Source organism: Callithrix jacchus, chromosome X, assembly GCF_049354715.1.
Source record: "Callithrix jacchus isolate 240 chromosome X, calJac240_pri, whole genome shotgun sequence".
NCBI classification, from domain to species: Eukaryota; Metazoa; Chordata; class Mammalia; order Primates; family Cebidae; genus Callithrix; species Callithrix jacchus.
In genome coordinates, this window is record NC_133524.1 from 68,028,103 (window position 1) to 68,053,965 (window position 25,863).

Consider the following 25,863-nt stretch of genomic DNA (forward strand, 5'->3'; position numbering starts at 1 on the left):
TGTGCTATCCTTTAATAATAAAAGATGTTTATTTTTAAATTTGAATCATTCTCCTACAAAAAATATCAGTGCAATAATGCCAGCAGTTAGGTTGAGTTGAATTTTTTTTTTTGGAGACAGTTTTGCCCTGTCACCCAGGCTGGAGTATGGTGGCGTGATCTCAGCTCACTGCAACCTCAGCCTCCCAGGTTCAAGTGATTTTCTGCCTCAGCCTCCTGAGTAGCTGAAACTACTGAAATGCATCACCATGCCTGACTAATTTTTTTTTATTTTTAGTAGAGACGGGGTTTCACCATGTTGACCAGGCTGGTCTTGAACTCCTGACCTCATTCATAATCCACCCTCCTTAGACTCCCAAAGTGCTGGGATTACAGGTGTGAGCCATAGGTTGACCATTTTAAGAGTAAAGTATTTTCACCAGCAAAGCAATGAACAGAATATAAAAATGCTAGTTTCATACATTCTTTCAGTGCAACAAAGCAAAAATCTAGTATTTTTAAATCTAAAAAACTTGGATTTGGATTAGCCTCCTAATCTGTAATCAAACTACGACTGACATTGCAACTGCAGGAGTATCTAGATTGAGTTAAGTATAAACAATCTGGAAATAAAGAATAATTTCATTTTAAACTCTACTTCTTAACTACATTTGGATAAACACTGTCATGAGGAATTATCTTCCAAAACTAATCTACTTCAACTTGGTAACTCCAATAATCTCTCTGGTCTTCCTATGTTGTCTTAGATTGAGTAATGTATTCTTTGGTTTGCTTATTCCCCTAATGCAAAAAGTAGAGTTGTCTTCCTGGTTTGTAATATTTTTGAACCTGTGAACGCCGAGGTGATACTGTTGCCTAGAGATGCAGAATCCCCAACACATTTGAGCTTCTGTGGTCTCTTTAAGTGATTGGCTAAAAATCTAGAAGCAACTGAGTCAGTAGTACTAAATTTAGGTCTATTGCCAAATCGAATTATATTCCTAATTATAACAACTTGTTATTATTTATTGGATAATCAGTAACTATACTAACATATAATTTTGTTTAGTACAAATAATGCAGCTCTTAAAGATTACTAAAAAGAATGTACAACATTAAAAGAATTTTAGAGTAAATAATTTTTATGACTAAACAAATCTCAAATATCAAGGGTTAGTGTGCAAAGTTTTGCCTCATGTAATGCATCCATATAGTAGTATTAACAGTAACAATGATAATAACTACAGTAATAGGTAGCATATATTGCACACTATGCACCAGGTATGGTGCTAAAAGCTTTATACACATTTTCTCATAAGACTCTCAAAACAACACGATGAGGTAGATAATAATATCTCTTTTGCTAAATGAAGAAACAAAGCAAAGTTAAGTGACTTGCCCAATTACCCACTTTTGTGCAGTGTACATTCTGGTCCTTGGAGAATTATGATAAATAAATAGCAATGTTTATAAACAAGTAATCATCACAAAAAACACAGCATTACAAAGGTTTTTCCCATTAATAATTAGTCTTTCTTCATGGTGGTAAACAACTTCAGAAGGGTTGGGTAGCTACAGTTCTCTGCTGGGCTAAAAGAAAACTGATTGCTTTTATTCAGCTTTTCTTTTTTAAAAAAAAAACAAAACACCTTTTAAAATTTGCTACCATTTTTTCTTCTTTCTCTCTTTCTTCCTGGATGACAATATTTTCCCTTTCCTAGGTGATCAGTTTTTTTCTCAGCTACCATTAAATTACACCTATTGTTAGTATACTACCAAAGTTCTTATATTTAAAAAATTTTAGTGATGTTTCAAAATGGTGTGCTCTTCACACATAGAGATCATACCGTCAAGGAGTTCTTCATTAGATGTTTCGCCTCTCAAGAGGATTTTCATTTTTAAGAAAAGCCCAGTAGAATTTAAATGTTCCTATTTTAAACAAAGAAATCACAATCATATTAAAATTATGGAATGTAAAAGACAATTTTCAAGTAATTGCTAGCTTTATTAAACCACCTTAAGATAACTCATAATCAAAGAAAATCAAAATTATAAAAGATTATATCATAACATCCATTCTATCCCTGAGGATAGTTCCCAATATTTTATTCAATCTAAATGAAATAATATATGAAAAAGAATATGTAAATATTTCCAATGAGTGACAAACATTCAATGACAAGATCAATACTTAAACTTTATAAATCTCAGGCCATGTTCTTTGTAAGCAAAACCACAAAGCAGTTAATTTTGTTTTCTTTTGAGATTGTTTAAGCCACCCAGTCTATAGTATTTTGTTATAACAGCTCAACCTAGCCAACACAATTTAGTTTTGTCTACATTTAAACTTCACTTTAAAAGAGTCATAATGCATATAAGTTCTTCTGTGACTTATCAGATATGTTCTTCTGTGACTTCGATTCAAATCATGTTTTTTTCAGATTCATCCATACTGATACATGAAATTTATTTGTTTTCATTACTATACAGCATGGTTCACAAAAGGTGGTCCCTGAATCAGCACCATCTGGGAACTTGTTAGAAATGCAAACCTCATCCAAAACCTACTAAAGGAGAAACTCTGGGAGTATTGCCTAGCAAATGGTATGTGGCATGTGTGTAAAAAAATGTGTAAAATACGGGGTACAAAGTGGCTCCCGCCGGAGGTCATGGCGCTCGCGAAGGCGAGGTCATCAGTTCAAGGCTAACCTGAGCAACCTCATAAGCTCAAACTGATTGGCAAAAAAAAAAAAAAAAAAAAATGTGTAAAATAATTATTATTGATTTGCATTACAGAAAGTTTCCAGTTCAACATGAATTCTATTATCTGTTTAGTAAGGTAATAAATGAGCAAACTGTGTTTAACAGACACTCTAGGTAATACTTACACAAGCTAAAGTTTGAGAACAACTATTGTATAGTATTCTGTTATATAACTAAATTACAATTTATTTGCACATTATATTTTGGACATTTGAGCTGTTTTCAACCCAATTGCTATTATGAACAATCCTGCAATCAGCATTCTGTACACCTCTCCTTGTATACAAATGCTAGAGCTTCTCTAAAGTATATACCTAGGAGTGAAGTTGTTGGGTGGTTTGGTATGATCAAATTCTACTTTATCAAATAACGTCAAATTTGTTTTCAAAGTGGTTGTACAATTCTTTAAAAACTAGGAGTGAAGGGAGCTTCCTCAACCTGACAAAGGGCATCTATGCTAAACCGATAGCTAACACCATAATTAATGGCAAAATACTGAAAGCTCGCTTTCTAAGATTAGAAAAACAAATTGCTCTTGCCAATTCTATTTAACATAGTAATAAATGTTCTTGCTACAATAATTAGAAAAGAAAAAGAGACAAAAGGCATGCAGATTGGAAAGCAAGAAGTAAAACTATCTTTATTTACAAAAAATACAAATTTTTTTTAGACTGAGTTTGGTTCTTGTTGCCCAGGCTGGAGTGCAGTGACACAATCTTGGCTCACTGCAACCTCTCCCTTCTGGATTCCAGTGATTCTCCTGCCTCAGCCTCCCAAGTACCTGGGATTACAGGCGTGCACTATTTGTTTAATGGAAAGGAAATTTTTCTCAAAAATCTCTGGTGTTCAAAGAAGTATATTTGTTTTAGTCTGTTCATGCTGTTATACCAATATACCATAAACTAGATACTTCGCAAACAACACATATTGATTTTTCACAGTTCTGAAGGCTAGGAACTCCAACGTCAAGGTGCTCAGTGCCTTCTCATGTCCTCACATGATAAAAGGGGTGAACAAGCTCCTGTGGCCCTCTTTTATAAGAGCAGTAATGCCATTCAAGAGGGGTTTGCCCAATGACTTTATCATCTCCCAAAGTCCCAACCTCTTTTATTTTTACCTCCATTGTACACCAAAAAGTCCCCACCTCTTAATATCATCACTTTGGGGGTTAAGATTTCAATATAGGAATTTGAGGGGACACAAACATTCAGATAATAGCAATATTTTATTTTTCCTTTCTATGCTATAGAAGAGATTATAACAATCTGTGAAAGTAAATGCTGAAGCAAATGTCTAAACTGGGTTTCAAAATGTGATCAAAACTTCAAAAAACACATTAAGCTAGTATTCAAAAATAAGAGCCTCATACCTTGTTTGCTAGGTTTATAGCATTCAGAGCCTTATCATAATATTTGGCATCATCCCAATCCAAATAATTGGTGGCTAATAACCTTAAAACTTGAGCCTGTAAAAAAATTAGAAAAAAAGCAGATAGCTGATGATTAAACTTCAATAAAACAGCCAACTAGCAGTTCCAAAGTGACAGGCATCTTCTCAAACATAAGTCATCTTAATGAAATAGCATTTCCTTAAGCGACCCCATAGTTTTGGAATATGTCTCATCATTGTGCTACCCATTCAAAATATTGTCTAAGAATCTTACAGTAATAGCTACATTCCTGGCTTATTTAAATTTAATATAATTGTGTTAATATAATTATTTTCTTACCAGTGTTTAACACAAGTATTTTATCATCCTCACTTTTAAAATAAGGAAACTGAGGCAGAGCAGTATTTCATTTAATCAGTTTACCACCTCGTTATTATCGTGGAACAACTCTAAGAACTGATAAGCTCCCCCATGCAAATTTTATGGAATAAATACGGCATTTCTGAGAAATACTGTAGCTATTTCATAATAGTAAAAGAACCAAATCATCCAGAAGACATAAGAAAAGGAATGAATCTCACAATGTCTATTTTTAAAAAGCCAGACGTAAAATAGGACAACTATGACTCCATTTATGTAAAAGAACAGCCAAAATACTCTAGAGAAATAGAAGTCAGAATAGTGGCTTTTTTTCCTTAGAAGTAGAGGTGGGTATTAACTAGAATGGGGCCAAGTGAACTTTTGGGGGTATTGGAAGTTTCTGTAATCTTCATCTGTATGGTGTAATATACAAAATTATATATTAAAACTCATCAAGCTGTACACTTGAGACTTGTGCAGTTTACTGTATATAAATTACACCTCAAATAAATGATTGCTGGCATGAAATAAAAAATTACTGCATACTATTACTTCACAAAACTTACAATATGAATACTCCATTTGAATCAAGCTTGTATCCTATTTCCCATCCTTATTTCCTTCTGAGACATCTCCCATCTAGATCCCATGCCTGAAATCATTTTCTTCCTCCCTTTTAACTGTGTGGATCGCATCTACAAGGCCTGTCTCCTTTCAAAAGGAGACTACTCTAGCTAATCTTGATAATCCCCTTTTCTACATGCCTTTCTGCATACTTCAGGTCAGTACCACAAAGTTTATCATTATTTTCCCAAATTGTTTCACTTGCGGTAGTGTTTTTTAAATTCTATTTTTCTTCATTGAAGTGTAAAATACATATAGAAAAGTTCAAAAATCTCAAGAGCTCTATGCTCTTATGAATTCTATACTCTATGAATTTTCACAAAGTAAACATGTATGTTAACAACAGAAAAATCAAGAAACAGAACATTAACAGTAACAAGCTCATCTCATGCTTCTTTTCAGACTCTATTTAAAATAGGGGTAACCAATTCTCTGATGTCCAACACCATATATTCATTTTGACTGTTCTTAGCATTTACATTTATGGAATCATACAGTATGTGCTGCTTTGTATATTGCTTCATTTATTCAATATTATAGGTGAGAACATCCATATTGTTGCAATTATTGTAGTTGAGTCTCACTGTTATATAGTAAGTGACGATGTCACTATATATATATAACTTATTTTTAATTAAAGTGAAATACACATAACATAAAATTTACCATCTTTTTAAATTTTAGGCGAGGTGCAGTGGCTCATGCCTGTAATTCTAGCACCTTGAGAGGCCGAGGTGGGAGGATCACTTGAGGCCAGGTGTTTGACGCTAGCCCAGGAAACAAAATGAGACCTCCATCTCTATAAAAAAATTAAAAATTGGCTAGATGTGGTGGGGTGCACCTGTAGTCCCAGCCACTCAGTAGGCTGAGGAGAAAGGATTGCTTGCGCCCAGGAATTTGAAGGTTACAGTGAGCTGATCACACCCACTGCCCTCCAGCCTGGGTGACAAGTCCCTGTCTCAAAAAAATCTGTTTTGGAGATGTAGTCATAGTTACTATGATTCCCAAATGGAAAGCAGTGGCTATTCACAGGCATGATCACAGTTCACTGCATCCTCTAACTCCTGGGTTCATGCAGTCCTCCTGGCTTAGCCTCCTGAGTAGCTGAAACTACAGGTGCACACCACCACACCTGGCTCCATGACCATTTTAAACATTTTTAACATTTATCTTGAGAACTGTCTTATCTTGCAAAACTGAAACTCTACACCCATTAAATAATAGTTCCCAATTCTCCCCTCTCTCTACCCCGTAAAACCACCATTTTACTTTCTGTCTCTATGAATTTGACTACTCTAAGTACCTCACATAGTGGAACCATACGTTATCTTTTTGTGAATGGCTTGTTTCACTTAGCATAATCTCCTCACAGTTAATCCATGTTGTAGTATGTGCCAGATTTCTTTCCTTTTAAAGCCAGGATAATATTTCATTGTATTCACTTGTACTAGTTTTATCCTTCAATCATAAGTTCCTTAAAGGCAGAAGCTACATTTTATGCCTCTCTTTTATTCCCCACATATTATCATGGTAAATATATTAAAAGGCATCCAGTTACATTTTGATTAATATGCTGTAATAGAATCAAATGGATATTCAAAAAATTTCATTTTGCTATAGAATGTAGTAATTTTACAACACATTTATTTACACAATCACATTTTGCTTGATTACATATTAAGATTAATTTCCATATCCAGGCATGTTCTGTTTGGGTAGTTGGGGAAAAATCTGCAACTTCAAAATATGCACAAAAAAAAAAAAAAAGTTAAAACTAGGCGAGGCATGGTAGCTGACTCCTGTAATCCCAGCACTTTGAAAGGCCAAGGTCGGCAGATCACCCGAGGTCAGGAGTTCCAAACCAGCCTGGCCAACATGGCAGAACCTAATCTCTGCTAAAAACACAAAAATTAGCCAGGTGTGGTGGCCCATGCCTGTAGTCCCAGCTACTTGGGAGGCTGAGGCACCAGAATCACTTGAACCTGGGAGGCAGAGGTTGCAGTGATCACACCACTGCACTTTAGCCTGGGCGACAGAGTGAGACTCTGTCAAAAAAAAAAAAAAAGAAAAAAGAAAAAAAAAAGTTAAAACTTACATAGTCAAACATTGTTCAAAGCACTCTACATATATTAATTCCTGAGTACACGCCTATGAGGTAGATAATATTATATAAATGTATAAAAACAAATGCACTGATATGTTAAATGATGTGCCCAATAGCTAATTTACTCATAAAAGGGAGTATACTATTGTAATTTTATAACAATAACATAAAGTAGGTTCTTCAACCTACTTCTACAATATTTAACATGATCCTTACCAGTGTTTCTGGATCAGTAGAATCCTTATCCATCTTCCCAATATCATAGCTTTGGCTGTCATTAAAAAGCAAATATATATAAATATATATATATATATATATCCATTTCAAGTAATATATAATTTTTAAGATTATGTATTACTAAGAAGACATAGTATAAGCATACTTTATTTCAACTTTTCTGTTTTACACTACGACAGATTATCATCCAATTAATACATGAAAATTAATGATATAAAGCAATACTTTCAAACTATAGAAAAAAATTTCCTCAGGAGAGACCCAATAAATCAACACTACAATTATATTGATGCTCTTTTCCATTTGTACATATATATATATGGCATTAAATATATATAAAATACTGAATTAAATTATTATTATATTGCATTAAATGCTTTACAAGTATATACAAGCTCTTAGTTGGCCATTTAAAGTTAAAGAAATATAAGTATGTATTTATTTATTAATTTTTTACTTAGTTGTTTTTGAGATGGAGTCCCATTCTGTCACCCAGGCTGGAGTGCAGTGGTGTGATCTCGACTCACTGCAACCTCCATCTTCCAAGTTCAAGCGATTCTCCTGCCTCAGCCTCTCGAGTAGCTAGGATTACAGGCACCTGGCACCATGCCTGGATAATTTTGTGTGTGTGTGTGTGTGTGTGTGTGTGTGTGTGTGTGTATTTTTAATGGGGTTTCACCATGTTGGCCAAGCTGGTCTCGAACTCCTGAGCTCAAGTAATCTGCTAGCCTCAGCATCCCAAAGTGTTGGATTATAGGCATGAACCACCATGTCCAGCTCCGAAGAAACATAAATATATTTTTAAAATAAAACAAATGCAGTTGTTTTCACAGAAACAAATGCTTTAGCAATATTCATGAAGTCTCACATCACCCTTCTGAAGCACTATTAGTTCCATTTTGCGGCTGAACACACCAACATAGAAATGAAATTATTTCTGGTATTTCCTAGATTGGTACTGAAAATGAGAGTGAGGGGTTGGGGAGTAGAGAAATTTGATTTTCAGTTCTCTGCTTTAATTACCAAACCATATTATCTACGGGACATTCCAATAACCACAAATAAAATATTAATATGAGTTTCCAGGTTTCAAAACCTAATATCTACAGAGCAAATCAAAGATCACTCACCATAAAATTGGTATTCCAAAGAAGTATGTCAATAAAATCTTGGTGAATTGAACTAACTTGAAGACAATACTTTGAAATATTACTTAAAAAAAAAATTAAAAAAAAAACAACCCAACAACTCTAGGCCAGTCGCAGTGGCTCACACCTGTAATCCTAGCACTTCAGGAGGCAAAGGCAGTTGGATCACTTGAGGTCAGGAGTTCGATACCAGCTTGGCCAACATGGCGAAACCTCATCTCTATTAATAATACAAAAATTAGCCAGCATGGTGACACGTGCCTGTAATCCCAGCTACTTGGGAGACTGAGGCATGAGAATCGCTTGAACGTGGGCAGTGGAAGTTTCAGTAAGCCAAGATGGTGCCACTGCACTCCAGTCTGGGTGACAGAGTGAAACTGTGTCTCAACAAATGAATAAAAATAAAAATAAACTATAAATGACCCAGAACTATCAAACTGAGTTTTCACATTGCTAACAATGATATAACGATGGCTTGGTCATTGTCAGCCCTATTTCACAAAGGTCTCCTTTAGTACATTAACCTTATACTTCCAGTTTTTAAAATAACCAATGAGGGTGGGACTTCTGCAATGGTGATATAAGGAGCTCTTTAGACACTCTCCCCAGTGAAACAACCACTCATCTGGACAATTCATTAAAACAACCACTTAGTCTCTGAAAATTGAAATTGTCCTAAGGGCATATAGAAAATAGGAAAACATTTACTCATTTTACTGAGACTAAATCTCAGTAAAACCAGTGAAAGTCTATGGCATTTGAGCTGTAAACTGCTCCCATCTATACTGGCTCCAAGTGATGGAAGCTACTCTAGATGGGTGCAGCCAAGAAGATAGGAATTCCTTTTCCCCACAGCTCCTAAAATCCTAGGCTATGGTTTCGCCTGTGGAGAAGGCTGCCAGACTATCTTGCCATTCCCAGGCCTGTGTCATGGAACTGTTCTGGGCAAGCACGATTGAGAGGACTAGCTTCTCTTTGCCTACTCAGCTCTCACTCTTAAGAGTAAGGATTCAACCCAAAATGTGACAGGTCAAGACTACTGAGATCCTGATCAACTTCACCCCAGCTGGTTCATCAGGCAGAGATTCCATGTCAAAAGGGCACACTAAGATGCCCAAGAGCTGCCATACCACCAGAATTTACTAATACAGTAGCAAGAAAAGCATGCCATGCTCCCTGCACCCAGCCCTAGTCATGTGGCTCAGAGGTTCTGACCATAAGCAAAGGTCAGCAGATAAGAAGAATTCTGCATCTCTTTCTGAGGGGACTGATGTATTTAAAACAGAGCATGGAGAAGTTCATGTCTAAGGGCACTGCTGAAAACAATGGAGATCCTGGTAATGAGCAATTAAGAGGGAGTTGATAGCTCCATGATAATAGTAGCAATAAGGGAAACAGCAGACCAATCAGAAGGTTACCAAAGAGAACCAGGGTAATAGCCAAGAAGAAAACCCCTGGGGTCACACTTATCTCTGGGGGTCCAGAAGACTGTGCACATGTGCCATTCGGCACCCATTCAGGCACAATCAGAGAAGGTGCTGGGGCAGACTAAAAAGCATTACCCAAGGCATACACAGATCTATCAGCAAAGAACCTTGAGCCCCTCATTTGGTCCAGGGGCTTAAACAGAACCTCTGACCAAACACCAACTGAAAATTAAACTAAGATCTAGGGAAGCCAGCTTAAAAATCAAATCGACCTCATACCGAGGGATCTAGGAGACTGTGCACATGGCCAAGACTATGCTTTCTTAGGCACGAGCAGAGAAAGAGTCTACAAGCTATTAGTCCCTGGCTGAATGCAAGGCAAAACCACAAACTCCCCAAACTATAAAACAGTCTCTAAACAAACACACATCCCACAGGAAAGGATGAAAAATCTAACTGGCTAAGTGAGCTTAAGCACAACCTTGGTCCAGTAAGTGAACTTGGATGCAGATGTAACTCCATAAGAAGCCATGAATAGATAAAAACAAGGGGAAAAATTCCAAGCAAGAATATTAGAGGCCACACAGTGTGGGGAAAATAAATTCCACCAAATCAGTCAAGCCAAGTGAAAAAAAAATGACTAAACAACAAAAACAATAAGCTCCAGAAAGAGGAGAAACAGTATCTAGACTTGCTACAATATGTTTTCCAAAATATCTAGTTTTAAACAAAACATTATAAGACATACAATTTAAAAATACGACCTACACAGAAGAAAAAGAGCAAAAGAAACTTCCTTTGAGGATACCCAAATGTTGCTCTTAATAGAAAAAGACTTCAAAGCAACTATTATATGTCCAAAGAGTTTTTTTAAATCATGTTTAAAAATTAAGGGAAGGTCTGATAACAATGACTCATTGTATGAAGAATATGAGCATATCAATTAGGAGAAAGAAATTATTAAAAAACAACAAATGGAATTTTGGAATTGAAAAGTACAATAACTGAAATAAAAAATTCAGCAGATTTGAGCAGGTAAAAGAAAGACGAAATTAACTTGAAAAGCAATAGAAACAATACAAATCTAAGTAACAGAAAAAAAATGAAGAAAAATAAACAGGGGCTCAGAAAAATTCAAGACACCATTAAGCACGCCAACATATACATAACGGGAGTACCAGACGGACAAATAGTCAAAGAAATGATGATCTTTAAACTCCCCAAATTTGATGAAAAACAATAATAATCTACACACCCAAGAAGCTCAATAAAATTAAACAGGATAAGCATTACAAAAGCTACATCCAGCCACATGATAAGCAAAAGTCATTGAACATCAAAGATGAAGAGAAAATCTTGAAAACAGTAAGAGAAATATGACTCATCACATAAAGGGGAATAACAATGACATTAACAGCTGACACCCCCTCAGAGTTCATGGAGTACAGAAGGCAAAAAGGACGTACTCAAAAATCTGTGAAATTTAGAATCCTTTATCTAGAAGAGCTGTCTGTCAAAATTGAGAATAAATAAATACATTCCCAGGTAAACAAAAAGTGAGAGAATATCTTGTTGGCTAGTCTGTCTTACAAGAAATACAAAAGGAGGTTCTTCATGCTAAAAGCAAGTTGCACTAGAGAATAATTTGAAGTCATATGAAAAAATAAAAGGTGCTAGTAAAGTAATTATGGAGGTAATTATAAAAGAAAGTATGATTATGTATTTCCTCTACTTCCTAAATTTATTTATAAAGCAATTGTATAAAAAACTTCTTAAGGTGTACTCTTGGGACATAACATTTGTAATATATTCGACAACAATAACACAAAGAAGTAGATGGGGTGGGAAAAAAATTGTAATTCAAGTAAGGAAATTATACCACATAGTACTTCAAATCTAAAAGAAGAAATGAAGTGAACCAAAAGTTATAAGAAGGTTAAAATTTTAAAAACACAATAAATATATTTGTGTTCTCTTTTTTTCTCTAATCTTCTTTAAAATACATAAGATTTTGCAAAGCAATAATTATAACCATGCATTATTGAGTTTTTAAACATATGTAGACATAGTAAGTATAATAATAATCACCCAAAAAGAAAAGAAAATGAAGCTATGAAGTAGTAAAGTTTTTATCTCTTCTAGAATAAAGTTAGTATATAAATCTGAAGCAAACTGTAATATATTAAGATGTATCTTATAAGCCGTAGAGTAACCACAAGGAAACTAACTCAAAGAAAATATAATCTGGCTGGGCGCAGTGGCTCACGCTTGTGATCCCAGATTTTGGGAGGCTGAGGCAGGCAGATCACCTGAGGTCAGGAGTTCAAGAGCAGACTGGCCAACATGGAGAAACCCCTTCTCTACTAAAAATACAAAAATAAGCCGGGTGTCATGGCGCAGGCCTGTAATACCAGCTATTCTGGATGTTGAGGCAAGAGAATCGCTTGAACCCAGGAGGCAGAAGTTGCACTGAGCTGAGATCACGCCACTGCACCCCAGCCTGGGTGACAGAGCAAGACTGTCTCCAAAAAAAAAAAAAAAAAAAATCCAAAAAAATGTTAAACAAATTAAAATAGTATACTGTAAAGTATTCACTTAAGACCCGCAATTCCAGAGCTGGAACAAGACGATGGCATAGAGGGCTCCACCCAATTGTCCCGCCTGCTGCAAGGATACCAATTTAACAACTATCTACACAAAAAAAGCACCTTCATAACAACCAAAAATCAGGTGAGCACTCACAGTACCTGGTTTTAACTTCATATTGCTACACAGTACCTGTTTTTAACTTCATATTGCTAAAGGAGGCACTAAAGAGGTAGAAAAAAAGTCTTGAATTGCAGAAACCACCCTTCCCCCATCCCACAGCATTGCTGTGTGCTGGGGGAAGGAGAGCACAATTGTAAAGCATTGAACTAACTGCTGCCCCATTATAGCAGAAAGCAAAGCAGGACCAAGCTCAACTGACCCCTGCCCAAGGAGGGAGTGTTTAAACCAGCCCCAGCCAGAAGGGAACTGCTGATCCCAGCAGTCAGACCGTGAGTTCCACAAGCCCTGCCACAGTGAGCTAAAGTACTGTGGGGCTCTAAATGAACTTGAAAGGCAGCCTAGGCCACAAAGACTGCAACTCCTAGGAGAGTCCTAGTGCTGAACTAAGCCAAGAGACACTGGAGTTTGGGGGCATGCAAACTACTGAGACACCAGCCAGGGTGGCTAGAGAGTGCCGATATCACCTCTCTCTTAACCTCAGGCTGCACAGCTCGACAAGACTCCAAAAGAGACCCCTTCCACATAAGGAGAGGAAATGAAAGAGTGGGGAGAACTCTGTCTTGCATGTTGAATGCCAGTTCAGCCACAGTAGGATAGGGCATCGGTTGGGGTGGTGAGGCCCCCTTTTCAGGCCCTAGCTCCTGAACATTTCTAAACAAACCTTGGGCCAGCAAGGAACCCGTTGCCTTGAAGAGACGGACCCAGTTCTGGCATCACTCATCACCTGCTAGCCAAAGAGCTTCTGGGCCCTGAATAACCAACAGTGATACCCAGGTACTGCATCAAGGGCATTAGGTGAGCCTCAGACTGGCTAACTTTAGGTGAGACTCAGTGCATTGCTAGCTGTGGTGGCTAACAGGTGAAACTCCTACTTGAGAAAAACAGAGGGAAAAGTAAAGAGGACTATGTATTACATGCTGAATACCAGCTCAACCACAGGAGGACAAGGAAAGGGTCAGGGTTGTGAGGCCACCTCTCCAGGTCCTGGCTCCCAGACATTTCTACACGAACCCTGGGCCAGAAGAGAATCCTCTGCTTTGAAGGGAAAGACCTATTTCTAGAATCATTCATCACCTGCTAACCAAAGAGCCCTTGGGTCCTAAATAACTGGCAGTGATACTCAGGTACTACAGCGAGGACCTTGGGTGAGACCCCGAGACTTGCTGACTTTATGTGAGACTCAGCACCTTCCCAGCTGCGGTGGCTTCAAGGAGAGACCTTTCTGCTTCAAAAAAAATAGAGGAAAAAGTAAAGGGGTTTTGTCTTGCATTTTAGGTACCAGTTCAGCCACAGGAGAGTAGAGCACCAAGTGAGCTCTTGGGGTCCGCAATTCCAGAATTGGCATTTCTGGACCTGCTATGGGCCAGAAGGGAGCCGGGTGCTGTGAAGGGTGAGTCCCAGACCAAGCAGCATTCACCAAAAGCTGACCGAAGAGCCCTTGGGCCTTAAGGAGATGTCCGCAGTAGTCAGGCAGCACTTCTTGTGGCCTGGAATGGCAGGAGCCACAGGGTGAGTTCCCCTGCCTTTGGAAGGCGGGAGGGGAGATTGGGAGAGATTGCATCTTGTGGTCTGAGAGCTCAGCCACAGTCAAATATAATGAGCATCAGGTAAACATCCAAGGTTTCTGACTCTAGTCCCTGGCTTCCAAATGGCATTTCTGGACTCTCCCGGGGTGTGGGGGAACTCACTGAATTGAAGAGAAGAACACAGGCCTGTCTGGCTTTGCCACCTGCCGAGTATAGAGCCCCACAGTCTTGAGCAGTGGGTAGTTAGGTGGTTGCTAGAGAGTGGTTACAGCGCACCTTGGGTGAGACCCAGTGCTGTGCTGGCTTCAAGTCTGACCCAGCGCAGTCAGACTGCTGGTGGCCACAGGGGGACTGTGTCACTAAACCCCCAGTTTCAGGTAGCTCAGAAAAAGAGAGAGACAGAGACAGAGACAGAGAGAAACTCTGTCTGGGAGAAAGTAAGGGAAGAAAACAAGAGTCTCTGCTTGGTAATCCAAAGAATTCTTCCAGATTTTGCCCAAGACCATCAAGGAAGTACCTCAACATGTCTTCAAAAACCATAGCATTAGTGGGCTTGGGATGCCCCCTAAAACAGATACAGCTCAGATCACAACACCCAAGTCTTTTTAAATATGGGGAAAGCCTTCCCAAGAAGGGTGGATACAAACAAGTCAAGACTGTGAACTGTAAAACAAATACCTAACACTAAAATGCCCAGACACTGAAGAACATCTACAAGTATCAAGACAATCCGGGAATACCTGGCCTCATCAAATAAAATGAGGCACCAGAAACCAATCCTGGAGAAAGAGAGGTATGTGATCTTTCAGACTTAAGTTTTAACAGGCAAATTTGTTTAAAATAAAAAGAATCAGGCAAAAATTCTGGAGTTGTACAATGCAATTGGCATACTGAACAAGACTGCATCAGAATCTTTAAATAGCAGAATTGATCAAGCAGAAGAAAGGATTAGTGAGATTGAAGACAGGCTATTTGAAAATATACAGTCAGAAGAGATAAAAGAAAAAAGAATAAAAAACCGTGAAGCACACCTACAAGATCTAGAATATAGCCTCAAAAGGACAAATCTAAGCATTGTTGGCCTTAAAGAGGAAGCAGAGAAACAGATAAGGGTAGAAAGTTTATTCAAAGGGATAATAGTAGAGAACTTTCCAAACCTAGAAACAGATATGAATATCCAAATACAAGGAGGTTAGAGAACACCAGATTTAACCCAAAGAACGCTACCTCAAGGTATTTAATAATCAAACTGCGAAAGCCCAAGGATAAAGAAAAGATTCTAAAAGCAGTAATAGAAAAGAAAAAAACATAACATACAATAGAGCTCCAATACATCAAGCAGACTTTTCAGTGGAAACCTTAGAGGCCAGGAGATAGTGACATGGCATATTTAAACTGTTGAAGGAAAAAAACTTTAAAATAGTATAACCAGCAAAAATATCCTTTAAACATGAAGGAGAAATGAAAACTTTCCCAAACAAAAGCTGAGAGATTTCATCAACACCAGACCTGTCCTGCAATAAATGCTAAAGGAAGTACTTCAATCAGAAAGAATAGGATGTTAATGAACAACAAGTAATCACTTGAAGGTACAAAACTCACTGGTAATAGTAAGTATACAGAAAAACAGACTATTATGACACCATAATTGTGGTATGCAAACTACTCTTAAGTAGGAAGACTAAATGATGAACCAATCAAAAATAATAACTACAACAACTTTTCAAGACATAGACAGTACAATAAAATATAAACAGAAAAAAAGTTTAAAAATACGGGGTCGAAACTCCTAAAGCAGGAACCAGGCTGCACAGCAGGAGGTGACCCGCGGTCAAGTGAGCATTACTGCCTGAGCTCCACCTTTTGGCAGATCAGCAGCAGCATTAGATTCTCATAGGAGCACGAACCCTATTGTGAACTGCGCATGAAAGAGATCTAGGCTGCACATTCCTTATGAGAATCTAATACCTAATGATCTGAGATGGAACAGTTTCATCCTGAAACCATTCCCCACCCGACCCCCCCTCCACCCATGCTCCATGGAAAAATAGTCTTCCATGAAACCGGTCACAGGTACTAAAAAGGTTGGGGACCACTGCATTAAAGAACTAAAATGAGGGCCAGGCATGATAGCTCACACCTGTAATCCCAGCACTTTGGGAGGCTGATGGGGGCAAATCACTTGAGCACAGGAGTTCGAGACCAGCCTGAGCAACATGCAATCTCGTCGGTACAAAAAATACAAAAATTAGCCAAGTGTGGTGGTGTGTGCCTGTAGTCCAAGCAACTCAGGAGGCTGAGGTGGGAAGATGGCTTGAGTCTGAAAAGCAGAGGTTGCAGTGAGTCAAGATCATGCCACTGCACTCTAGCTGGGGAGCAAGAGCCAGACCTTGTCTCAAAAAAACAAACAAGAGCAACCACAAAAAGAACTCAAATTAGAAATACCATTCGATCCTGCAATCCCACTACTGGGTACCCAAAGGAAATCATTATATGAAAAGACACATGCATACACATTTTTATAGTGGCACAATTAACAATAGCAAAAATATGGAGCCAACCTAAATGACCAACGACCAACAAGTGGATAAAGAAAACATGGAATATATATACACCATAGAATACTACTCAGCCATTAGATGGAAAAAAATATTGGTCTTTGCAGCAACTTGGATGGACTTGGAGGCCATTATTCTAAGTGAAGTAACTCAGGAATGAAAAACCAAATCTCGCATGTTCTCACTTATAAATGGGAGCTAAACTATGAGGATGTAAAAACAAGAATGACATGATGGACTTTAAAGACTCGGGGAAAAGAAGATGGAAGGGGGCTGAGGGATAAAAGACTACATATTAAATACAGTGTATACTGCTTCAGTGTTGGGTACACCAAAATCTCAGAAAAAAAAACACTAAAGAATTTACCCATGTAACCAAAAACTACCTGTTTCCAAAAAGAAAAGACAAGAACTATTAAAATAAAATTTAAAAACTTAAAAAGTAGGTAAAATGTGTGTGGGGGGAATATGTCATGCCAATGAAAATGAAAAAATATCAGGGGTGCTGATATTTATATCACACAAAATAGATGTCAAGACAAAAACTGTAAGAGGAGACAAAGAAGGTTACTATATAACGATAAAGAAAACAATTCCACAAAAGGATATAACAACTTAAAATACATATGCACCCGACACTGGAGCACCCAGATATATAAAGCAAATAATATCAGAGATAAAGAGAGACATAGACTTCAATGCAATAATAGCTGTAAATGACAACACCCCACTTTCAGCATTGAACAGACTTCCAGATAGAAAATCAAAAAAGAAACATCAGACTTAATTTGCACTATAGAACATACAAATAAAATGGATATTTACAGAACATTTCATCCAATAGCTGCAGAATACACATTTTTTTCCTCAGCACATGGATTATTCTCAAGGACAGATAAAATGTTAGGTCACAAAACAAGTTGTAAACATGCAAAAATTTAAAATAATACCAAGCATCTCTGACCACAATAAAATAAAACTAGAAATCAATAACAATAAAAATTTTGGAAACTATACAAATACATAAAAATTAAATAACATGCTTCTGAATGACCAGTGGGTCAATGAAAAAATTAAAAAGAAAATTAAAATTTTTCTGGAAACAGATGATAATGGAAACATCACATACCAAAATGTATGGAATACAACAAAATAAATGCTAAGAGGGAAGCTTATAGTTATAACTCCCTACATCAAAAAAGAAGAAATGTTTCAAATAAATAATCTAACAATGCACCTTAAAGGACTAGAAAAGCAAGAACAAACCAAACCCAGAATTAGTAAAAGAAAAGAAATAATACAAATCAGAGAAGAAATCAAGAAAATTGAAATCAAGAAAATAACACATAAGATCAATGAAACAAAAATGTGGTGTTTTCAAAAGTGAAACAAAATTGACAAACCTTTAGCCACACTACCTAAGAAAAAACTATAGAAGATACAAACAAAATCACAATTGAAAGAGCAGACAGTACAACTGATACAACAAAAATTAAAAAGATAATTAGTGGCCACTATGAACAACTATATGCCAATAAATTAAAAAATTTAAAAGAAATAAAAAAATTTCTAGAAGCAAACAACCTACTAAGTTTGAAGCATAAGGAAATCCAAAACAAGTAGTGAGATCAAAGCTATAATAAAAAGTCTCCCAGTAAAGAAAAGCTGGAAACCCAATGACTTTACTGCTGAATTCTATAAAATATTTAAAGAACTAATATCAATCCTACTCAAACTGTTCTGTAAAACAAAGAAGGAGGGAATATATTCAAACTCATTCTATGTGGCCAGTATTACCCTGATACCAAACCAGATAAAGATGCATCAAAAAAAAAAAAGAAAGAAAGAAAACAAAAGAAAACCACTACAGGCCAATATGAATATTGATGCAAAATTCTTCAACAAAATATTGGCAATTCAAATTCAACAATATATGGCGGAGGGTGGTGGCTCACGCCTATAATCCCAGCAGTTTGGGAGGCTGAGGCAGGCGAATCACTAAAGGCCATAAGTTTGAGGCTACCCTGGCCAACATGGCAAAACCCATCTCTACTAAAACCATAAAAATTAGCTAGGTGTGGTGGCACATGCCTGTAATCCTAGCTACTCAGGTGGCTGAGGCATGAGAATTGCTTTAACTTGCCAGGCAGAGGTCACAGTGAACAGAGATTATGTCACTGCCCTCCAGCCCTCCAGCCTAGGTGACAGAGCAAGACTCTGTCTTAAAACTACAACAACCCCAATATATAAAAAGATCAATCATCATGACCAAGTGTGATCCACCCTTGGGATGCAAGCATTGTTCAACATATACAAATCAATCACTGTGATACATCATATCGACAGAATGAAGGGTAAAAACCATATGATCATTTCAATTGATGCTGAAAAAGCATTTGAGAAAATCCAACATCCCTTCATGATATAACCCCTCAAGAAACTGGGGATACAAGGAATAGACCTTAACATAATAAAAGCCATATATGACAGACCCATAGCTAGTATCATATGGAATGAAGAAGAACTAAGAGCCTTTCCTCTAAAATATGGAACACAATAAGGATGCCCACTGTCATTACTATTATTCAACATACTACTGGAAATCTTAGCTAATCAGGGAAAAGAAAGAAATGAAAAACATCCATCTCGAAAAAAAAGAAGTCAACTTATCTTTGCTTGCAGAAGATACAATCTCGTACTTGAAAAAAACTAAAGACTCCATCAAAAAACTATTAAAACTGATTTTAAAATTCAGTAAAATTGCATGGCACAAAATCAACAAATCAGTAGCATTTCTATAAGCCAACAGTGAACAATGTGAAAAAGATATAAAAGAAGAAATCCAATTTACAATAGCCACAAATAAAATTAAACACCTATGAATTAACCAAAGAAGTGAAAGATCCCTATAATGAAAACTATAAAACACTGATGAAATAAATTGAAGAGGGATGGGTGTGGTGGCTCACACCTGTAATCTAAACACTTATGGAGGCTGAGGCAGGCAGATCACTTGAGGTCCGGAGTTCAAGACTTACCTGGCCAACATGGTGAAACCCCGGCTCTACTAAAAATACAAAAATTAGCTGGGCATGGCGGCATGTGCCTGTAATCTCAGCTACTCAGGAGGCTGAGGCAGAAGAATTACTTGAACCTAGGTGGTAGAGGTTGCAGTGAGCCGAGATCGTGCCACAACACTCCAGCCTGGGTGACACAGCAAGACTCCATCTCAAAAAAAAAAAAAAAAAAGAAAGAAAGCAAGAAAGAAATTGAAGAGGACACCAAAAACTGGAAAGATACTCCATGTTAATGGACTGGAAGGACCAATACTGCTAAGATGTCCACACTATCCGAAGCAATCTACAGATTTGATGCAATTCCTATCAAAATACCAATGACATTCTTCATAGAAACAGAAAACGCCAATCCTGAAATTGTTTTGGAACCACAAAACACCCAGAATAGTCAAAGCTATCCTAAGCAAAAAGAACAAATCTGGAGGAATTGCACTACCTGACTTCAAATTATACTACAGAGCTATAGTAACCAAAATAGCATGGTACTGGCATAAAAACAGACACACAGACTGCGTGAAACAGAATAGAGATCCCAGAAACAAATTCACACACCTAACACTGAACTCGTTTTGAGTGTCCAGAACATACAATGGAGAAAAGAAAGAGCCTTAGAGAAACAGTGCTAAGGAATCCAATATGTGGAAGAATAAAACTAGACTCCTATCTCTCATCATACATGAAAATCAAGGAGGGGACTCAAGATGGCGCTGTGAGAACAACCCAGGATTGGAGCCTGCATTGAATTCCCAAACGGTGAGTCAGTGCTGCATTTCCAGACTGATCTTTGTTGCCCACAGAACGGGGAAACTCCCAAGTATAAAAAGACACGGGACGCCAGGCAGTAGGTCTGCCTGGCGAAGCCGGCAGCCGGGGCGGCGGCAACCGGCCCTACCCAGCAATCCCCACAGGGCGCGCTTGTCCGGGTGCCTTGTTGAACCGGCAACCTGAGACTTGAGAGGGCTGGACTTGAGACTGAACGAGACTTGCACAGTAGCCCAGCCCAGGGGATTGCAGGGACAGATCGTTTGGGATACCCAGTGGGACGAACAAAACCGCGATTTCAAACTATCCCGCGCAGACGGTCCGAGACGCTCTGTGGGGGAGGGGCGTCCACCACTACGGAGGCAACCTGCCCCAACTGATATACACGCCCACTGCTGAGGCAGCCAGCCGTTGCCGAGGCAACCCGCCCCAACTGAGATACACGCCCACTGCTGACGCAGCCAGCCGTTGCCGAGGCAACCCGTCCCTACTGAGATACACGCCCACTGCTGACGCAGCCTGCCGTTGCTGAGGCAACACGCTACAACGAAGAGACTCCGCCACAGGGCGTGACGGAGACCACAGCAGAGCCGGCAGGAACAGCGCGAATCACACAACAGCAGGGCGGAGCCTCGGCAGCCAAACAGTGGCTAGTCTGCCTTCGAGCTGGGCAGGACACCTGATCGGACATCCAAAAATAAAGCCCAAACCCCTCAACACAGAGCATTTGAGAAAAAAAAAAAGGGTTGTTTAATGAGCTGTGTTGCAGCAGAATCAAACATAGCAGCCTAACAGCCCTGAATGAACAACAGAGTGCACAGCTCAGCAATTAAACCCCTATAAAGTACAAACTGTCTCCTCAAGCAGCTCCCTGACCCCTCTATATCCAAAAGACTGTCATTAGGCAGGCATCATCCTGGGACAAAGAGAGCAGAAAAAGAAACTGGTAGCATCCCTCGCTGTGCCACGGCTACTAGAGGTGCACCCCAGACAAGCAGGGTCTGGAGCGGACCTCAACAGTCGTACAGCGAAGGGGCTAGACTGGTAGAAGGAAAACCAAGCAACAAAATTACTTCATCATCAACATTCTGGGTGTCCACTCAGAGACCCAAACGAAAAGTCAGCAACTACGCAGACGACCAGCGGACAAATCCACAAAGATGGGAAGAAACCAGCGCAAAAAGGAGGAAAACACCCGAAACCAGAACACATCGCCTCCTAGAAAGGACCAAGACTCCTCACCAGCAAGGGAACAAAGCTGGACGGAGAATGACTGTGACGAAATGACGGAATTAGACTTCAGAAGATGGATAATGAGAAACTTTTGTGAGCTAAAAGATCATGTATTAAATCAATGCAAAGAAACTAAGAACCTTGAAAAAAGATTTGAAAAAAGATTCGAGGAAATGATAACAAGAATGGATACCTTAGAGAGGAATATGAATGAATTAAAGGAGCTGAAAAACACAATACGAGAACTTCGCGAAGCAAACGCAAGTTTCAATAGCCGAATTGACCAAGCAGAAGAAAGAATATCTGAAGTCGAAGACCAACTCAATGAAATAAAACGAGAAACCAAGATCAGAGAAAAAAGCGCAAAAAGGAATGAACAAAGTCTCCAAGAAATGTGGGACTACGTGAAAAGACCTAACCTACGTTTGATAGGTGTACCAGAAGGGGACGAAGAGAATGAATCCCAGCTGGAAAATACTCTCCAGGACATCATCCAGGAAAATTTCCCCCACCTAGCAAGACAAGCCAACACTCAATTGCAGGAAACACAGAGAACACCACAAAGATATTCCGCAAGAAGAGCAACCCCAAGGCACATAATCGTCAGATTCAACAGGGTTGAAATAAAGGAGAGAATACTAAGGGCAGCCAGAGAGAAAGGTCAGGTCACCCACAAAGGGAAGCCAATCAGACTCACAGCAGATCTCTCGGCAGAAACACTACAAGCCAGAAGAGAGTGGGGGCCAATATTCAACATTCTTAAAGAAAAGAACTTTCAACCCAGAATTTCATATCCAGCCAAACTGAGCTTCAGAAGTGAAGGAAAAATAAAATCCTTTGCGAACAAGCAAGTACTCAGAGATTTTGTCACCACCAGGCCTGCTTTACAAGAGCTCCTAAAAGAGGCAATACACATAGAAAGGATCAATCAGTACCAGCCATTCCAAAATCACACTGAATGCTAAAGAGCTTCAACATAATGAAGAATCTACAACAACTAACAGGCAAAACAGCCACTTAGAATCAAAATGGCAGTATCAAATTCACACATAACAATATTAACCCTAAATGTAAATGGACTAAATGCACCAATCAAAAGACACAGACTGGCAAATTGGATAAAAAGCCAAAACCCATCAGTGGGCTGTATCCAGGAAACCCATCTCACATGCAAGGATACACAAAGGCTCAAAATAAAGGGATGGAGGAAGATTTACCAAGCTAATGGAAAGCAAAAAAAAGCAGGAGTTGCAATTCTCATCTCTGATAAAATAGACTTTAAAGCAACAAAGATCAAAAGAGACAAAGAAGGCCATTACATAATGGTAAAAGGATCGATACAACAAGAAGAGCTAACGATCCTAAACATATATGGACCCAACACAGGAGCACCCAGATACATAAGGCAAGTTCTTAATGACTTACAGAAGGACTTAGACTCCCACACAATAATAGTGGGAGACTTTAACACTCCACTGTCAATACTAGACAGATCAACCAGACAGAAAATCAACAAGGATACCCAGGGCTTGAACTCAGACCTGGAGCAAGCAAACCTGGTGGACATTTACAGAACTCTCCACCCCAAATCCACAGAATACACATTCTTCTCAGCACCACATCACACCTACTCTAAAATTGACCACATAATTGGAAGTAAAGCACTGCTCAACAAATGCAAAACAACTGAAATCATAACAAACAGCCTCTCAGACCATAGTGCAATCAAGTTAGAACTCAGAATTCAGAAACCGACCCAGAACCGCACAGCTTCATGGAAACTGAACAACTGGCTCTTGAATGTTGACTGGGTAAACAACGAAATGAAGGCAGAAATAAAGAAGTTCTTCGAAACCAATGAGAATGAAGACACAACGTGCCAGAACCTCTGGGACACATTTAAAGCAGTCTCTAGAGGAAAGTATATAGCAATAAGTGCCCATATGAGGAGAATGGAGAGATCCAAAATTGACACCCTATCGTCAAAATTGAAAGAGCTAGAGGAGCAAGATCAAAAAAACTCAAAACCCAGCAGAAGACAAGAAATTACTAAGATCAGAGCTGAGCTGAAGGAGATTGAGACACGAAAAACCCTTCAAAAAATCAATAAATCCAAGAGCTGGTTTTTTAAAAAGATCAACAAAATAGACAGACCACTAGCCAGATTGATTAAAAAGAAAAGAGAGAACAACCAAATAGATGCAATAAAAAATGATAAAGGGGAAATCACCACAGATTCCACAGAAATTCAAACCATCATCAGAGAATATTACAAACAACTCTATGCACATAAACTAGTAAACCTGGAAGAAATGGATAAATTCCTGGACTCCTGTGTCCTCCCAAGCCTAAACCAGGAGGAAGCTGAAACTATGAATAGACCAATAACAAGGTCTGAAGTTGAGGCAGCAATTAAGAGCCTACCTCACAAAAAAAGCCCAGGTCCAGATGGGTTCACAGCCGAATTCTACCAGACACACAAGGAGGAGCTGGTACCATTCCTTCTAAAACTATTTCAAACAATCCAAAAAGAGGGAATCCTTCCCAAATCATTTTATGAGACCAACATCATCCTGATACCAAAACCCGGCAGAGACCCAACGAGAAAAGAAAACTTCAGGCCAATATCCATGATGAACATAGATGCAAAAATCTTCAATAAAATATTGGCAAGCCGATTGCAACAGCAAATCAAAAAACTTATTCATCATGATCAAGTAGGATTCATCCCAGGGATGCAAGGCTGGTTCAACATACGCAAGACTATCAACGTAATTCACCACATAAACAGAACCAAAAACAAAAACCACATGATTATCTCAATTGACGCAGAGAAGGCATTTGACAAAATTCAACAGCCCTTTATGCTAAAAACCCTCAATCAACTCGGTATCGATGGAATGTATCTCAAAGTAATAAAAGCTATTTACGACAAACCAACAGCCAATATCATACTGAATGGGCAAAAACTGGAAGCATTCCCTTTGAAATCTGGTACTAGACAAGGATGCCCTCTCTCACCACTCCTATTAAATATAGTACTGGAAGTTCTAGCCAGAGCAATCAGGCAAGAAAAAGAAATAAAGGGTATTCAAATAGGAAAGGTGGAAGCCAAATTGTCTCTATTTGCAGACGACATGATAGTATACCTAGAAGACCCCATCACCTCAGCCCAAAAACTCCTGAAACTGATAAACAACTTCAGCAAAGTCTCAGGATATAAAATCAATGTGCAAAAATCACAAGCATTCGTCTACACCAATAACAGACTTAAAGAAAGCCAAATCAGGAGCGAACTGCCATTCGCAATTGCTAAAAAAAGAATAAAATACCTTGGAATACAACTCACAAGGAACGTAAGGGACCTCTTCAAGGAGAACTACAAACCACTGCTCAACGAAATCAGAGAGGACACAAACAGATGGAGAAACATTCCATGTTCATGGTTAGGAAGAATTAATATCGTGAAAATGGCTATACTGCCCAAAGTAATTTACAGAATGAACGCTGTCCCCATCAAGCTACCATTGACTTTCTTCACAGAACTGGAAAAAACCACCTTGAACTTCATATGGAACCAAAAGAGAGCCCGCATAGCCAAGTCAATTCTAAGCAAAAAGAACACAGCGGGGGGCATCACACTACCGGATTTCAAACTATACTACAAGGCTACAGTAATCAAAACAGCATGGTACTGGTACCAAAACAGAGATATAGACCAATGGAACAAAACAGAGGCACCGGAGGCAACACAACATACATACAACTATACAATCTTTGATAAACCTGACAAAAACAAGCAATGGGGCAAGGATTCCATGTTTAACAAATGGTGTTGGGAAAACTGGCTAGCCATGTGCAGAAAGCAGAAACTGGACCCCTTCCTGACACCTTACACTGAAATTAA

General features: G+C 38.6%; 1 protein-coding gene across 2 annotated transcripts in view; it reads right to left on the reverse strand.

Moving 5' to 3' along the window:
• The window catches only part of TEX11 (testis expressed 11), a 359,673-nt gene that overhangs the window by 200,158 nt on the left and 133,652 nt on the right, over window positions 1–25,863 (reverse strand). For both annotated transcript variants that reach the window (XM_035288474.3, XM_078362393.1), the window contains exons 10-12: window positions 7,436–7,490; window positions 4,111–4,206; window positions 1,826–1,907 (exon numbers count right to left, since the gene is read on the reverse strand). In XM_035288474.3, the coding sequence (XP_035144365.3) occupies window positions 1,826–1,907; window positions 4,111–4,206; window positions 7,436–7,490 (233 nt within the window). The remainder of the gene's footprint in view (window positions 1–1,825; window positions 1,908–4,110; window positions 4,207–7,435; window positions 7,491–25,863) is intronic.